At 41.0% G+C, this 17629-nt stretch overlaps 1 protein-coding gene across 13 annotated transcripts in view; it reads left to right on the top strand.

Moving 5' to 3' along the window:
- Positions 1–17629, top strand: part of LOC135548842 (disks large homolog 2-like) — a 437518-nt gene that overhangs the window by 410354 nt on the left and 9535 nt on the right. For 5 of the 13 annotated variants that reach the window (XM_064978825.1, XM_064978836.1, XM_064978827.1 and 2 more), the window contains 8 exons: positions 934–1036; positions 2198–2242; positions 8364–8478; positions 8567–8743; positions 10542–10614; positions 13024–13120; positions 15344–15394; positions 15830–15931. In XM_064978825.1, the coding sequence (XP_064834897.1) occupies positions 934–1036; positions 2198–2242; positions 8364–8478; positions 8567–8743; positions 10542–10614; positions 13024–13120; positions 15344–15394; positions 15830–15931 (763 nt within the window). Of the gene's footprint in view, positions 1–933; positions 1037–2197; positions 2243–8363; positions 8479–8566; positions 8744–10541; positions 10615–13023; positions 13121–13638; positions 13685–15343; positions 15395–15829; positions 15932–17629 lie in introns of those variants that run through there. The other 8 variants (XM_064978829.1, XM_064978830.1, XM_064978838.1 and 5 more) reach the window with 4 other exon arrangements.

The raw sequence follows: 17629 nt of genomic DNA on the forward strand, positions 1-17629 counted from the left end.
ATCAGGCTGTTGATTGTGGCCTGTGGAATGTTGTCCCACTCCTCTTCAATGGCTGTGCGAAGTTTCTGGATATTGGCGGGAACTGGAACACAATGTCGTACACATCGATCCAGAGCATCCCAAACATGCTCAATGGGTGACGTGCTCAATGGTCTGGTGAGTATGCAGGCCTTGGATGAACTGGGACATTTTCAGAGTTGTGTACAGGTCCTTGCAACTTGGGGCTGTGCATTGTCTTACTGAAATATGAGGTGATGGTGGCGGATGAATGGCACCTCAGGATCTCATCACGGTATCGCTGTGCATTCAAATTGTCATCAATAAAATGCAATTGTGTTCATTGTCCGTAGCTTATGCCTACCCATAGCATAACCCCACTGCCACCATGGGCACTGGGTTCACAACATTGACATCAACAAACTGCTCACCCACACGACGCAATGCACTGGCCTACGGTTGTGAGGCCGGTTGGACGTACTGACAAATTCTCAAAAATGAAGTAGTAGTAGTATAGTAGAAATGAAAATGAAACTCTGGCAACAGCTCTGGTGAACATTCATGCAGTCAACATGCCAATTGAACGCTCCATCAAAACTTGAGACCTACCCTACAATAGCCTTTCTGACGCCCTGGCAACTTGATCAGAGGAGGCAGTTAAGGTGCATTTCAGCTCTGGCCTGATTTACATGTCTAAGAATAACTTGTTCCCTCTTTCTCTCAGGCACGTAGTCTTTCCCTCAGTCTCTCACTTTCCCTCCCACTTCCCAGTCTCTTCACGTCACACTGTCAGACAGGCATTGAATAGTAAGCACACACACACACAGGGGTTGACATTAATGGGTTGAGAGGGACCTGTTTGACTTGTTATTTTTTGTTTGCAGTTGTACAAAGTGGAAAATGTATGTACAGATCAATGTGTCTTTGTCAATGCAGGTTAATGGCATCGACCTACGTGGGGCCACCCACGAGCAAGCGGCTGCAGCACTAAAGGGGGCGGGCCAAACGGTCACCATCATTGCCCAGTACCGTCCCGAGGGTGAGTATCAGCTGTGACGGTCAATCACTGAGCTACATGATCAAGGCGAAAGGCACATGACAACACACACTCTAGAACAGTGGTCGCCAACCCGTCAATTGCAATCGACTGGTCAATCTTAAGGCATTCCTAGTCGATCAGCAAACTTTTCTGTTGAATAGCCAACGATAAAGCAGCGCACTCCCGTTTATTAAATTCCTCTCACACTATTAGCAATAGGTACACTTGATTAACAAGACCAACTCAGTGGCCTTGTTCCCGCTCTGAGATTGGAAAGTTGGAAGTTCGATCCCAGGCCGAGTCATACCAAATACTGGTAAAATTAGACCTAATGCATCTCAGCTTGGCACTCCGCATTAAGGAGATAGATTGTGGGTAAGGCCCTGCGATAGACTAACGTCCTGCCCAGTGGTTGTACATTCAGCTGCCTTAAGCAACAGAAACAGAAACCTGCTCCTCTGAGCCGTTCCATCTCACACAAGCCAAGGCTACTTACACTTGATTAACTTACCTGGTACAGGCAGGCGAAGTGGTCCCATTTTGAAAAATGTCATTAGTCTGAATGTGCAAGTTCAGCTACCTGGGTGGTGAGAGGTGGACCCTCTGTTGCTCTCTCCTTCCAGTCGCTGAGAGACTGACCTTCAGATGCAGGCACTGCGAGTCCAGTGAAATCAAATTGACAAAAATTCACTACCCAACCCTCATTCATACAGCACTGTTTTTAATGTTGCATTGGCTCAGAAAAAGTGAATGATCACTGCCCTAGAATGACCACATCCTGTGTACAAATATTGACATAATTTCACACTGGGTTGCTTTGATTGGTGTGCCAAGACATGCCATATTGGATTAAAGTCAGCAATTGCATTTGGCGATACTTCAGGGGATGACTGCAGTAACAGTGAGTCATGGGCCTGGACTTTCAGAATCACTGTGTAAAGGTGCATTCTGGGAAGAGTTATGTTCTGAATTGGTTTGTCTGAAAGTTGTCCTCAGAAACAGTAAAGGGTATGAAGTTTGAGACTGTTTTGACACTGGGGATGTAAGTGCCTGCTTGAATCATGTGGTTGAGATTTGACCAAAAAAACAGACTGGCACACAGGACTCCCTGCTGACGATCACTCCCCAAACTGACGACTGCTCTCTTCTCTCACCCGTCAGAACTTGCTTTGTGCTCCCCGCGCCGGGCCCCTTCGCCAGCACCAGGTTTGTGCCATGTGATCAGCGCCCAGGGTCAAAGTTGAGCAATCTGGCCCCAGTGGCAGCTCTGAACATGGACGTTCCTCACGGGGGGCTTGGGGGGGGGAGGATTACTGGAGTGTGGCCAGTCACGGGCAGTCCACTTACCCCTGCTCATTCACAGGCTTATTCCTTGTATCAGACAGCCCCTCCTCCCCCTTTTTATCCCTCATCTTACCTCACCCCCTCTCCCACACACCCACACACACCAACACATACAGTACACATACTGCAGATCGGGGTGGGCAGTATCCGGTATCCCGACTATGATACAATTATTATTTTGCATAAACGACTTCAGTCTACACCTGAATATCTAAAATCATAGAGAAATTCTAAATCCTGATGTGGCCCTCAACAAAAATATTTCCCACCCCTGAAGTAATTGTGAATAACAATACTAACTCACATTTGCTCATAGAAATGTATTATCGGATAAGTACTTGTTGCCTTCACTAGCACACTGAACTGTCTGCCAATATAATTGATGACAATCAAATTAAAAGCTGTCAGTTCTGTTTTCCATAGGATTTTGGCAATAGCAGGTCAAAGAAGAAACGTGGGAGTATTTGACAGCAATCCTTTCATTTCAGCCTATATTGCGATGACGGTACATAACTGCTTGAATACAATCATCAAGCTTTGCAATTGCTCTTGCTTCCATGTTATGGCAGGTCACCTTCACTGCAGGAAATGTAAAGGAAATACCAGTACAGTGACATAAAATAAATTGTTGCTGAGTAATTGCTTGTCTATTTGAGAGTTTTTGGCAGTGTATCAAACCTCAAAACTTAGTGAAGATTTAACTGAAAGTTGAAATACCGCTTTTGATAATTCAGAACCGCCTAACTAATAAACCAAGATGAATCGCTGGACATGCGAGTGTAAACAGAACCTCAAATCCCAATCCACACTTTACAACATTTGAATCCTTCCTTCCACCACCACGTTACCCTTCCACAGCCTGCGGTGAACACTGTATTGCGTATTTCACTCTGCATGCACAGATACATACCTCATTTCCATTCACCCCCCTCCTATATGGCTGTGACCGAATTCTTATGTTATGTCCTGGGTAATTTTTTGAATTTGCGTGGCATTTGTGTCCCTTGCCTTTGCAACGATGAAAAACACGACAAATAGTTTCACATCACACATGTTTTTTGTATTATTTTGTTTATGTTGAGCTGTTTAGAAATAATAAAACTTCATATATAAAGTTCTTTATAATGCCAAACTTTGCAATGTTTAGAGCAGGCAAATTGGCTTGTCCCAGTAATGATGAGTTGAGTTGTCGTGACATGTTTTGGGGATTTAGAGATCTAACGATTATTTTAAATGCAGAAAGTTAGCAAAAATATTTAATATATTGTATAAAAACAAAGGTTGTGTGTTCCTTAGTTTCTTTGTAATGCACCAACTGTCGTAAATATAGAGAGGAGAATTCATTCACAGCCTGTCTTTCAGGTCTTGCCACTATACCCCCCCAGCTCAGAGCCCTAAACCACTGTGCTTTTTATCCTGGTATAAGACATGATCTCACATCATCCATCCATCATCTGAATTTTCTTACCACCAAAAAATGTAACTTTTCTTCCTAAATTGTGCTTGATAATGGCCAGATGTTCTAAACCTTTGTTCGGAGAGAGAAAATTGAAAATACATTTAAGGCCAACATTTAATTGCCTGTTCAATTATTCATTTATTTATACTTTTTTTGTTTTTTGTTTTATTCCGTCTAAAAATTACAGACCAACATTGCATTGGTGCAAAAGCTTAGTATATAGGTAAGAGAAAAAGTCATCATGGTTCATGACACATTCAAGTACATGCAGAGAGGATTTTGTTTTAGGTAGCACATACAATTAATGTTTCCTTTCAAAAAATATTTGTTAATACACTATTTAAAAATATTTTTTTCTGGTTGCTAAGTTTCATGTCCAAATTATCCCAAAGTGTCTAATATTGATTTGTGTAGCTCTATAAAGTTGTAAAAATATGCTTTACCCATGAAACACAAAAGAAAATCACGGATATTCACTTGCATTGTGAATAGCATACAGACATGTCATAAGCCATGGAAAAAATGTTACAGAACTACAGAAATGTTGCTATGAAACTGCACACCACTGAAAGCATGGGTAAGGGTAAGGAAACCAATACAGTGCACTCGGAAAGTATTCAAACCCCTTCCCCTTTTCCACATTTTGTTAGATTACAACCTTATTCTAAAATGGATTAAATTAATATTTTCCTCATCGATCTACACACAATACCCATAATGACAAAGGTTTTTCAAAATGTTAGCAAATATAATAATAAAAGTATAATAAAATTTAAAAAAATATTTACTTAAGTATTCAGACCTTTGCTATGCATCCTGTTTCCATTGATCATCCTTGAGATGTTTCTACAACTTGATTGGAGTCCACCTGTGGTAAATTCAATTGATTGGACATGATTTGGAAAGGCACACACCTGTTTATATAAGGTCCCACAGTTGACAGTGCATGTCAGAGCGAAATCCAAGCTATGAGGTCAAAGGAATTGACCGTAGAGCTCCGAGACAGGATTTTGTCGAGGCACAGATCTCGGGAAGGGTACGAAAACATTCTGCAGCATTGAAGGTCCCCAAGAACACAAAGGCCTCCATCATTCTTAAATGGAAGACGTTTGGAACCACCAAGACTCTTCCTAGAGCTGGCCGCCCAGCCAAACTGAGCAATCAGGGAAAAGGGCCTTGGTCAGGGAGGTGACCAACTACCTGATGGTCACTCTGATAGAGCTCCAGAGATGGGAGAACCTTCCAGAAGGACAACCATCTCTGCACCAATCAGGCCTTTATAGTAAGAGTGGCCAGACGGAAGCAACTCCACAGAAAGACACATGAGTTTGCCAAAAGGCACCTAAAGGACTCTCAAACAAGATTCTCTGGTCTGATGAAACCAAGTTTGAACTCTTTGGCCTGAATGCCAAGCGTACCTCTTGATGGGGAAGCATGGTGGTGGCAGCATCATGCTGTGTGGATGTTTTTCAGCGGCAGGGACTGGGAGAGTAGTCAGGATAAAGGGAAAGATTAACAGAGCAAAGTACAGAGAGATCCTTGATGAAAACCTGCTCCAGAGCGCTCAGGACCTCAGACTGGGGCAACGGTTCACTCTCCAACAGGACATCAACCCTAAGCACACAGCAAAGACAACGCAGGAGTGGCTTCGGGACAAGTCTGTCCTTGAGTGGCCCAGCCAGAGCCCGGACTTGAACCCAATTGAACATCTCTGGAGAGACCTGAAAATAGCTGTGCTGCGAGGCTCCCCATCCAACCTGACAGAGCTTGAGAAGACCTGCAGAGAAAAATGGGAGAAACTCCCCAAATACAGGTGTGCCAAGCTTGTAGCGTCTCACCCAAGAAGACTCGAGGTTGTAATCGCTGCCACAGGTGCTTCAACAAAGTACTGAGTAGAGGGTCTGAATACTTAAGTATATATTGTATTTTAGTTTTTTTTAAATACATTTGCAAATATAAAAATAAAAAAATGTGTTTTTTCTTTGTCATTATGGGGTATTGTGTGTAGATTGATGAGAGGGGGAAAAACAATTTTATCAATTTTATAATAAGAGGTCTGAATGCTTTCCGAATTCACTGTAGCTGCATGACTGTTTTTCATTATGCTTCTTAGTACTATTGGTTTTGCTCAGTTGGTTGAGCATGGTGTTTTTATTGCCAGGGTGGTGGTTTTGATTCCTGGGACCACCCATAGTTAAAACATATCCATGTAAGTCGCTTTGGAGAAAAGGATCTGCTATATGGCATAACTATTATTATATATTATAAGTGGCGCAAAACAAGATTAGACAAATCTCCTATTAAAACGGTAGACCTGGCACCTTTGTCAAACGAAACAAAGATTAAGGAATGGCTCTTTCGACACTCAAAAGGTTTTTCTTCCGATGACACGATTTTCCTCGGACCCATTACAAGACCTGTTTTAGGACCTCACATCTCGTTAGATCACTGAATATCGTTCACTCTTTTTCTTTCTCTCTCTGCATCTCAGTATTGCAATGCCAGAATTTGTCAACGCTGAGAACGGTCTTTCTGCTGGTTGTAATGCGCATCGTCATCTCTCGCATTGAAAGCACAGCCTGGGCGAATCTGCTCTTATTCTCCCCAAAACTGCATTCTCAGGGGGAAGCACATTACATGTGTCTGGGAAGAAATTGGCTTTAAGACTCGCGGATTCCCTCTTTGGATGATTTGTTGTGTTTGTGTCCATGTATTTTGTATGGAACCTTACTGATGTAAACTGTTCCAGGAGATGTTTTTTGTCCAATCTGAATAATGAACTCTCTCCGACCAAACGTTAGTCTGATTGAGTCATGCGCTCTCAGTCCTGCTTTAGCTGACTGCTATACCGAGGTATGTTGTGGGCTTTAGGCTGAAGTGAGTCTTTCTGCCTCATTAGCTGAATGGCTGCCCAGGGCTTCAGATACGACTTCTACAGCAGCGTTTTATTACAAGGATAGTTCACACACATTACTATCTCACATTTAATTACATATTTAGTTTCCTCACAATCAAATCGGTCTATGGAAAAAATATATACTTTTTGAGCTGGTTTACCTAGCCACGGTCACCAACCGCTGACTCACATCCAAATAATTTAAGTAACTTCAAAGCTACACAATCCCTTTCAGAGACCTTGTGATTATTTGGTCTGGTAGGGGGCTTTGAACCTTTCTCCCAAATGTCATCACAGTAGGTTTCATGAGATAGTATTAGCATTATGTTAGCATATTGGGGTCAAAATTTAATTAAACCGCTGACTTCAAAGTTCTTAAAGTTTATATATATATATATATATATATATAATCCCCAAACTTTATATAAAGGTGGTGTCATGACAAGTTTCAAATTGATGGAGCAAAGTGGCATGGAGTTCAATGGAAACACAGTTTGCCATTTCTTCTTGGAAGATATCATTACTGCTTTTCTGAGCATTTCTATATTTTTCTTTCTGCATTGTTGAAAAGGGGCCCATAAGTAAGCATTTCACTCTTAGTCTACACCTGTTTTATGAAGCATGTGACATCAAATTTGATTGAAATAAGATGTTAGGTTTTTGGGGATGGGATGGGAAGAAGCATGGGGCTTCAACTATCCTGAGAGCAACATTTTAAAGAACTATCTGAGCTTTCTGTACTGCATGTGCCCTTCAGACACTGTCTCTAACATTGACTGCTTTCTGCACAGTATGTCGAGAATGTTACCTTACGTAGGGTGTGGTGGAAGAAGGGGGAGTTTGCAGGGGGACTCTCAGAGCTGTAAACAGAGCATTCACTCAATAGGACAGTGTAAGGTGAAGTTTCCCAAGACGCTGATCTTGGATCAGTTTGACATTTTTCCCATTACGGCTAGGATTGGGGGAGGATAAGTTGATCCTTCATCTGTACGTAGGGGATTTGTACCCCCTGAGCCAATAGGACTGCCATTATCGAACCTGTTCTCTGTCCTGTCCCACAGCCACCTTCATGACCAGCCTTTGCAACCTAGTATTTTGAGACGATCCAAAACCGAGAGACAAATTCGACAAGGCAAATCACTGGGAATGCACTTTCTAAGCAACAGTAAAGGATGGTTAATATTGACCAAATCATTTAAATATTATGATAAGCATATTGATGTCTTCATGCAACGTATTACATTAAAGAAACAAAAAAAAATGTTTTAAAACTTTTGGACACAAATGTATCGGGGAAACAATCAGCCATTACATTTTTTTTTTTGCATTTTTACATAGTAATACTGTACATACATAAATCAGTTGAAAACATTGGTTCTGTCCATTGAAATGTAAGCATTTAAACAAATATATATCTTTGCTTTTACACTAAACGTCACAATAATCCTTTAGGGATGCATCCCAAATGGCACCCTTTTCCCTACACAGTGCACTACTTTTGACCAGGGCCAACCTAGGTTACTGTTCTGAACAGATTCCCCCCTTCTTTCCATTGCAGTGTAGGGCAGTATACATTGAGTGTAAAACGGAACGTTATTGTACTCCTGGGTGTTGTCTTTCCCTTGCAGAGTACGGGCGCTTCGAGGCCAAAATCCACGATCTGCGGGAACAGATGATGAACCACAGCATGAGCTCTGGGTCCGGATCCCTCCGAACCAATCAGAAACGCTCCCTTTACGTCAGGTGGGTCTCTTTTGGACTGTCATACCAAATAGATAGCATTTACCTTAATAATGATAGAATAGTATGCCTCCTTCTGTTACCACCACAGAGCACAGTTTGACTATGAGAAGGCCAAAGACAGTGGCCTCCCTAGCCAAGGCCTCAGCTTTAGATACGGGGACGTCCTCCACGTCATCAATGCCTCAGACGATGAATGGTGGCAGGCCCGAAGGGTGACCCCCGATGGGGACAGCGAGGAGATGGGGGTCATCCCCAGCAAGAGGAGGTGAGTGTTGGATGTGCTAAACAAAACCGTAACGTGGTTGACCAAAAGGCTAGCCTCTGATCCGGGGGGACAGTGGACTTTTTACATCCCTTCCTGTTCGCACATTTGCTTGAGAGATGCTAAAAAAAAACATGTTCCCCAACAAAAATAACATTGGGTGTATCATTTTACTGCAATAAATACTTAATTCTACACAAGCTATACTGAACAAAAATATAAACTCAACATGCAACAACTTCATAGATTTGACTAAGTTACAGTTCATATAAAGAAATCAGTCAATTGAAATAAATAAATTAGGCCTTAATCTATGGATTTCACATGACTGGTAATACAGATATGCATCTGTTGCTCACAGATACCTTTAAAAAGACTAGGGGCGTGAAACAGAAAACCAGTGAGTATCTGGTGTTACCACCGTTTGCCTCATGCAGCACGACATCTCTTCTGCATAGAGTTGTAGAGGTATTGTTAGAGAGGGGTAAAGAAAGCGTTTTGTTCGGGTGACTGGCAGGTATTAACCCTACCGAAAGGAAAAGAGTAGGATAGTGACTGGCAGGTATTAACCCTACCGAAAGGAAAAGAGTAGGATAGTGACTGGCAGGTATTAACCCTACCGAAAGGAAAAGAGTAGGATAGTGACTGGCAGGTATTAACCCTCCCGAAAGGAAAAGAGTAGGATAGTGACTGGCAGGTATTAACCCTACCGAAAGGAAAAGAGTAGGATAGTGACTGGCAGGTATTAACCCTACCGAAAGGAAAAGAGTAGGATAGTGACTGGCAGGTATTAACCCTACCGAAAGGAAAAGAGTATGATAGATCCCGCTACCAGACACACACACATCGGCAAAAGTGACTGGCTGGATCAGGCCTGGGCAAAGGCCGACCCGTGACCTGATTTAGTACGGCCCGCGGAATCAAGCTCAGATCACATAAAGAATTAGCGATAGTAAAGTTTGTAAAAACGTATTTCTAATTCAAATAAAAAGCCCAACGAATACTCGCCTTTGTGTAATGGTTTAACTACCACCGCTGTGGGACATTTATTTTGAATGCACGTATAAATAACTACACGAGGACAGACAGTGGCTGACACACTTCAGTTACAATTAGTAGCTGTTAGAAATTGCGCAAAAATGAATTTGTAAAAGAAAAGGAAAGTAGACAATGAATGTAAGGTGTTCCAGCAAGGGTGGACATCGAACTATTTCTCAAAACTTATGTCACATACACGTGATTAGTAGATGTTCGTGCAAGTGTAGCGAAATGCTCTCCTTATTTGAGGCATCAGGGAAAGCTGTGTGGAAAGCGTCGCAGTCTTGAAAGACTACTACTTGTCCCGACACTTCCAGACGAAGCATGCAGAGAAATATTAGGAATATGTATTCTGAGCAGAGGGCAAGAGCATCGACAGAGTTGCTTTCTCAGTTGCAAAAGCAACAAGGACTTTTCACGAAACGGCATTCAGCAAACGACGGAATTGCGAGAGCCAACGTTAGCTACCGTATGTACTGTCCCACAAAATTGCTAAACATAGCAAAGCCATTCGCTGAAGGCGATTTTAATTTAAAGAATGTTTAATTGACTCTGCAGCAATACTTTGCCCCGACAAGAAAGAGCTGTTTGAAAATGTTCCCTGGCAAGACGAACAGTGACACGGCGTATTGTAGACTGTGTGAAGCCCCACAAAATGACAAGCAAATCACATGCAGCAGAGAGAGTATTGGAGAAATGGAAAATCCACTCTAATATGACTTCTTTTTCTTCTTCTTTTGTGTGTCTTTCCTTGCACTGGCAGGGTTGAGAGGAAAGAACGAGCACGTCTCAAGACAGTGAAGTTCAATGCCAAACCTGGAATGGATTCAAAAGGGGTAAGTGCTAAGAGCTTATACTAAGGACTGGCAAGTCAACTTAACTTTTGAAGACGTTTTACGAAATGGAAACGCTTGTAAACCCACATACTGTATATCAAATAAATACCTTTAAGTAGAAAAAGTAGCCTCTAAATGTAGTTTTTATCTGAATTAATGTGAAATTAATCAGATTACCCTCACATTAGGAGAGGTTGTGATAGGCTAATACTAGAGATGGCCATAAATGACTACGGTCTCTCTGCCTGAGTGGAAAAGACACATCTCTACTGGCTGTCCCCTCTCCCTGACAGCTTTCTCTCACAGCCCTGACCCTAAATAAACATTGCACATTAGATTTGTTTTAATGAAGCGCTAGAGAATATTATTTTAATTTCATGAAACTCCCAGCCTCTGCAAAAGCAGAAGCCAAATTACCATACTTTGTACTCTTATTCAATTTTGGACATAACAGCAGGACATTCAGCCGTGTTCATCAATATTTTTGCCTACCTATGTTACAAGTAAAGAGAATATTTTGGTTTGTATTTGCTGCACTCTTATTTAAAAGGGTTCCAATAGGTTTTGGAGGGTTAGGCCATACAAATGTATTTAAATGTTTAACAGATGCCCCTCTTCTTTATTTAAAAAAAAAATGTTAAAGTTGTATTGACAAATTGCAACTAAAATAATGTCCTCAAGCTTCCAGTAAGGAGATACACAACATCCTCATAGATTATGGCTGAAGTATGCCTCTTTTAGCCTCCCAAAGAGGCAACAATCTCTTGATTTGGTCACTAGGTGTTGAACTAAGGTCGATATAGTATTTGAACAAAAAGGTCCACTTTCGTATTTATTTTATTTGCTTGCGTGCCTCAAAAAGAAGAAGATATGTTTAACATTTTATTACATTTGTATGGCCTTAGGGTCTACCGAGAACCCTTTTCATCTGAATAAACTTGTCTGTTGGGCAAGTATCCATGGCAATGTCATAACTAGGTCTGAATGTGTTTCTTGTAAAGCAGACTTTTGAAACATGAAATGGTCCCTGTATTTTGATGAGGCTCTGGGCCAAACTTTCAGCACTAATGGGCTAAGAAGCAGGATTTTTCCAGCAGTTGTGTCAATACAATAATTATTTTACAGTCAGTGACTTGCATAACTGATCAGGTTTAAATCCCTGAAGGTGTGGGAAGGACTGTATGCATCGTTTACAGCGTGTCCTTTACAACTGTGATGAATAGCAATAGGACACTAAGTATGCGTCCCAAAAGACATCATATTCCACATATAGCGCACTACCTTTGACCAGAGCCCTACGTGTGTAATATATGTACACATTGCAGTAGTAGCGTTGCTGTATCCTTCTCAATTGAAAATGAACACGATACTTAGTCTGTCACAGATGTTACCTACGTTAACAAATATGCCAGTATGCCAATCCTTCTGATACCCCTGTGTAAGAACCACTGTGATACATGATACAGCTTACTACTCGCACTACTTGATACAATTCTCAACTTTTATGCACACTGTAATCCACCCATTGGACACACTTATTTCAGCTGACAGTTAGAGCCAAATGTATCAAACACATGCAGTTGAGGTTGCTATTGAACCAGTTGCGGTGGTCACTGCTGGTTCAAAGAATTTAGAATGGGTTCATGAAGTACATGTCTGCGAATGAGTATCCGCCGCAGATAAACTTGACAACTACCATTCCTTCAGTCTCGTCCACGCTCCTCCACGCTGCCTCCAAGCTTCTCAAACAGCGCTACTCACATTTTAGCTCCTAGAACTCCCAACCGCCATGGCATGGGATCTCATCCCTCCACCTCCCGAAGTTCGAACCTGCATGATTGTTGGACAGTCATGTGTCTCAGCCATGTTCCTTATTTCATAGCATGATCCTGGTAACGTGTTTGCTGCATGGCATACCACATATCGTCAATTATGTGTGTTTTCTTTTCAACCCCTGTTCTGTTCTGTTGTTTTAGTTTTATTCTCAAGTTTTTCAGAATGTTTCGGGTGCAATTATGGCACATGAAGTAACTGATGGCAGATATTGCTGTGTAATTCTTCTCCATCACAAATTGAGTCACTTTGACAGTGTCTTTGTCAAACCGCATCTTTGTTGTTGCAATTCGATTTGTAAAACAAAATGAGAGTTTTGTCAAGTCTTGATTCATTTATTGAATATTTTCTTTGCAAAATCAACAACATTCAAAATGATTAGGCTATCATAGTTCAACCCTGCTTTGAGGGATGAATCCGCTAGTGTAGCGTCAGTACTGTCCGTCATGTGTAACATTGGTGGTGACCACGCCATCAATTATTCATGTCCCACATATTGCAGCTCGTTGGTTTGTCAGCATGAATGTGGCAACAATTAGAGCTCCCTGTTTGCCCCATGCTTTCTTTCCTCCACAGTCATTCAATGACAAGCGTAAAAACAACCTCATCTTTACACGAAAGTTCCCATTCTACAAGAACGAGCTGGGTGAGCAGGATGGCAGTGATTCCGAACGTAAGTACTGTAGGCTCGAACATGCTCACACACACAGGTACAAACACTGACACAGGTACATATAGGTGATACATAGGTGCGCTGTCGAAACGTGCGCCGGCCTCCCTCCTATCTTTTCTCTCTCTCTTTTGGCTCTGGTGGAGTGATGGGATCTGCCTGTGTCAAGCACTGAGCAGTCACCAGTGGTTCCTCAACTTCCCCCCAGGGCTCATCTATCATGTATGACCTAAAAGAAATAAAAATAATGTATTTTTAATTACAGCATGTGAAGATTACTGAAAGGGGTGATATAAGAGAACTGAAACTGTACTGGTGCTGAGCTAGTTAGGACCGGTTTAGGCTGGTCGTCTGGTGTCTGCACAGTGTCTGAACTGAGACCGATGATCTGAGCTGGACCAATCTTGCCTTTCAGGATTTCACCGTTTCACCTCTTTAATGCCACTTACCATCTTCCTTCCTCCTTGCCTTCTCTCCTTGCCTTCTCTCCTTGTCTTTGCGCTCTTGGGACGGCAATGTAGGATATCCCAGGAATAGGTGATGACGGGTATGGGACAAAGACACTGAGTAAGTTGGTTTAGGAATGGTCCTGTCTGTTCAATCAAACAAAATTCCCATCCCCCCAAAAACATTTCCCTTTTGAGTTTGGGCTCGTTTCCCCCCCTCTTTTTTCGCTACATTATTAACTCTTATTGATAGCTTGTTTGCATGCTGTAGTATCACGACTCACTTTGGGACCAGATTGTCTTGATTTCTGTCACCTCCTAACATTAAGATTGTTTGCATGCCACAAACAAAGAAAGACGGAAACGAAGTGTTTAAGTCTGGAAATAAATGTACTTTTTTTAATGCAACTATTCTGTTTATAGTAAATCTTTTGTCTCTTTCTATAACAGACAGGTGTCGTCTGTTTGGATATACACTTATCATCTGAATGGGATCAGCTCTTTTTAGGCTGGCATGCTAAGGGGTTCTTACTGTCAATGCTATGTATATTTGCTTTTTAATTTTCTCACTTATAGTACATTTTGAATGTTTCTCCATGGAATGAGTTGGACGCATTGTTGAATCCCATGAAAAAGGTGTTCTTGTCTCCCATTTCTTTTTCTGTCACAACTTTTTATTTTACTGCGACAATGATGGACACCCACCCGTGTAACGTTTGCTTTCTCTTATATATTATTATTGTTGTTATGTTGAGTCCATATCCCGGGATCAGAGTGCAAATAGATGCAGAACAAAATCATGTTGGTACTGTCTTGAGTTTCGTATGAAATAAATAAAAAAGCAAACATTAAATGAAGTAGATTGACACTTTATAATTACAGCACAACTATGGCTAGTATGGGGGGGGGGGTTGATGTGGCTGTGTTTTGCGCATACTAACTAAAGAAGTTAACATGCCATCTCCAAGAAGCACCAATTAAATACAACTGTGAGTTGCCAGATAAGTTCATATAGGTTTTCTAGGTGTTATGCTGAAGCCTTCAAAGTGAAGCAGGGCACTTGGGTGTGTTATAGTAGAAGGTTAAATCGATCGTGGCAAAGAGGTTTTTTTTAGGTTTTGAGACAAGCGCACAATGTGATCATCCTCCTGAGAGCTATAGTTGTGACCTAAATTAAATTAGGCCTATATTGACAATCTTTTGACTAAAGAAACTGATTTGATGTCATATTATTTAAGTGTATGGACAAGTAATGCAATGAAGCGACCAATATATCACCATAGTCATAACTTGACCCGTGGTCAAGGGTTCCTTTAGAGGTCCATATGGCAATCCCTACCAGCTGTAGTTTGATTATCCACTCAGTACACTCATGTGTGGCCACAGCTGTAAATCAAAACACATCCACTGGTCGTAATTTCAGACGAGAGAAAAGAACCTCCGAGTTTGTTTGTTGTAAAATGTATACTTGAAAAGTCTGTTTGCATAGTGCAACAGAGGAGTTGAACTCCCTTGGCAACAGGCACAATTCCCTTCGAAAGCATTATAAACTCTCTCAATCCCTATTTTTAGTATGGCGAAGTCACAATTTACACCAAGAGTCTTTTCATTGCAAGTGTCTAATCACTTCTTTACTCATCCAGATTGACATTTCTCCTGTCGTGAGACACTTGATCATGAGAATAAGCATGAACGTGTATGTCATGTTTGTTTTAGTAACAGTTTTCTGTTTCATAGTAGCTATTTTAGTAACCGTTTTCTTATTGTTTCATGTCACCAGGGAGTCAAGAGGACATGATTCTCTCTTATGAGCCTGTCATTCGACATGAGAGTGAGTACTCCAATCTTTCATCAAAGTGCTCCTTGTTAATGCCTCAGCACTTTTTCAGTCAGTGAAACATTAGCCACTTACACATTGTCAGGCTATATCCATGCAAGCCAATGTGTACTAGTGCCGCAAGGTTTTAAAATCCAGATATAAAACAATTGATGAATCCCTGTTAACTCCTGCAGGAAGGCTCAGGCAAGATTCAACAAGTTCTTCCGTACTAGTTATTTACAGGACGTAATCACTTGCTGAGTCGAGACATCAAACCCGTTCTGGCACTAGCATGCATTGTCTTGCTCGGGTATAGCTAGACAATGGGTAAGCTGCTATTGTAAGTAGAATTGCATGCCCAAAATTACTGCAGAGAGTAACGCTAGGGGGACAGTTATAGCCTCAAACGTCTGTAAATTAGTCAATCGGCACCATTTTATCTTCCAGTTAATTACACCAGACCCGTCATAATCCTTGGGCCGATGAAGGACAGAATCAATGACGACCTGATATCAGAATACCCGGACAAATTTGGCTCCTGCGTGCCGCGTAAGTACCTGTACATTCGCAAGGAAACCAGGGGCCTTGGGTATCAAGCATCTCCGAGTAGGAGCGCTGATTTTAGGATCAGTTTTGCCTCTTAGATCAAAATGGATAAGGTTTCGTGGACAGAGAGGACCTGATCCTAGAGCAGCACTCCTACGCCGTGATGCTTGATACATACGGACCCAGGAGTCAGTCTTCCACGCTGTCTTAGGGTGTTTGTTGCTGCATCACAAATGAATTGTGTGATCATGTGCCCTTGTGATTAGCTCTCCCTATAAACAGTATATAACACCGTTGCCCTTGTAAATTCCACTGTGCTGCCAATACACCATTGTGGTAGTGGTTTCTATCAATCTCTTTCATTTGTTATGTCATTATAGTGTTTCATTCATTATTTTTCCTAATTTGTCATCAAAAGGCATTTAATTTTTTTCCCTTACATGTTTTTTTTGGGTTCTTTGTTTTGTATATTACATACTTGGTTAAATTATCCAGAGATGATTTCTTGACGACAATAATAATGTAGGATCTTATTATTCCCTTCTATTCACATGTGCAATTTAATTGAACCATTAAAGGGACGTTCAGGGTTTTAGAACTTGATGTTAAATGTTTCCTCACACTGAATGTAGTCTATGGGCCAGGAGACAAACTTTTTTTGAAACAAACTTTTTTTTTTCACAATCCAACAGAAGCTATGGGAACACATTTGGATATAGATTTACGGACAACAGGAGTGTGTTTTGGTAATTTTTTTGTTTAAAAGCTTTATGACTGTTGTAGACCAGTATGAAAGATAGTGAGGCTATACTACTAAGTTCAGAGGTTCGTGGACAGTAATGTTTCTGGCTTAAAGGAGCATTTTACTCAAACCATTTTTCACACATTTCTTGTCTGTACAAAATGAATGTGGACTCACAATCCAATTATTTTGCACATACACGCCTCATGGTGGTCTTAATAGTAGGCCTGGAGAAAAGTTTTGGAACTTTTTTGCTCCTATTAGATTTTGAGAATCAGGAGACTGAAAGTCATGTAATGAAAGTGATCATGAAAACTTGCATTTTTGGGACTATCAAAATTGGACTAAACTAAATTTGAGTATTTAATACTATTGTATATTTCACATCACTGTGTACTTGATGTCATATTTTTTGTTTTCATTTTGTTTGTTTTCATTTACTTATCTTTCTAATCTTTAAAACCAAATAAAGCAGCTAACAGTTCAGGGCATCGAGGTAAGTAAGCCACGTCGTTGCTGGTATACAGAATATATGTAGTATAACAAAGTTGTTGGTAAAGTCAATGTAGTGAAAGGTAGTAGAATAGGTTCCACTCTGTTGTAAGTATTTGATTCAAAATGTGTTTATGTAGAAGTATTGAAATGTAAAAATACAAAAATGCCTCTCTATACACAGTTACCAGGAGATCTATAGATTCACCGTGGGGAATGTGTAGATTTCTGTTCTCACTGGTAAATCTATATTCCCCGGAAAAACCGACACATTTTTTAACCAATGCGACAGAGAATCTATAGATTTCCCTATTATACACATTTACGTTAACACATATACCAAAAATTCAGATTGAACAAAAAGCACATTCAGGGCTTGATTCTATCCCTATTGCGGAAGTTCAGTGCTCCAGGGCAATTTAAAGTGTAAAGTCATTTCCAATTGAGCTGACATATGCAGCGTTTAC

Source organism: Oncorhynchus masou, chromosome 11 (assembly GCF_036934945.1).
Source record: "Oncorhynchus masou masou isolate Uvic2021 chromosome 11, UVic_Omas_1.1, whole genome shotgun sequence".
NCBI classification, from domain to species: domain Eukaryota; kingdom Metazoa; phylum Chordata; class Actinopteri; order Salmoniformes; family Salmonidae; genus Oncorhynchus; species Oncorhynchus masou.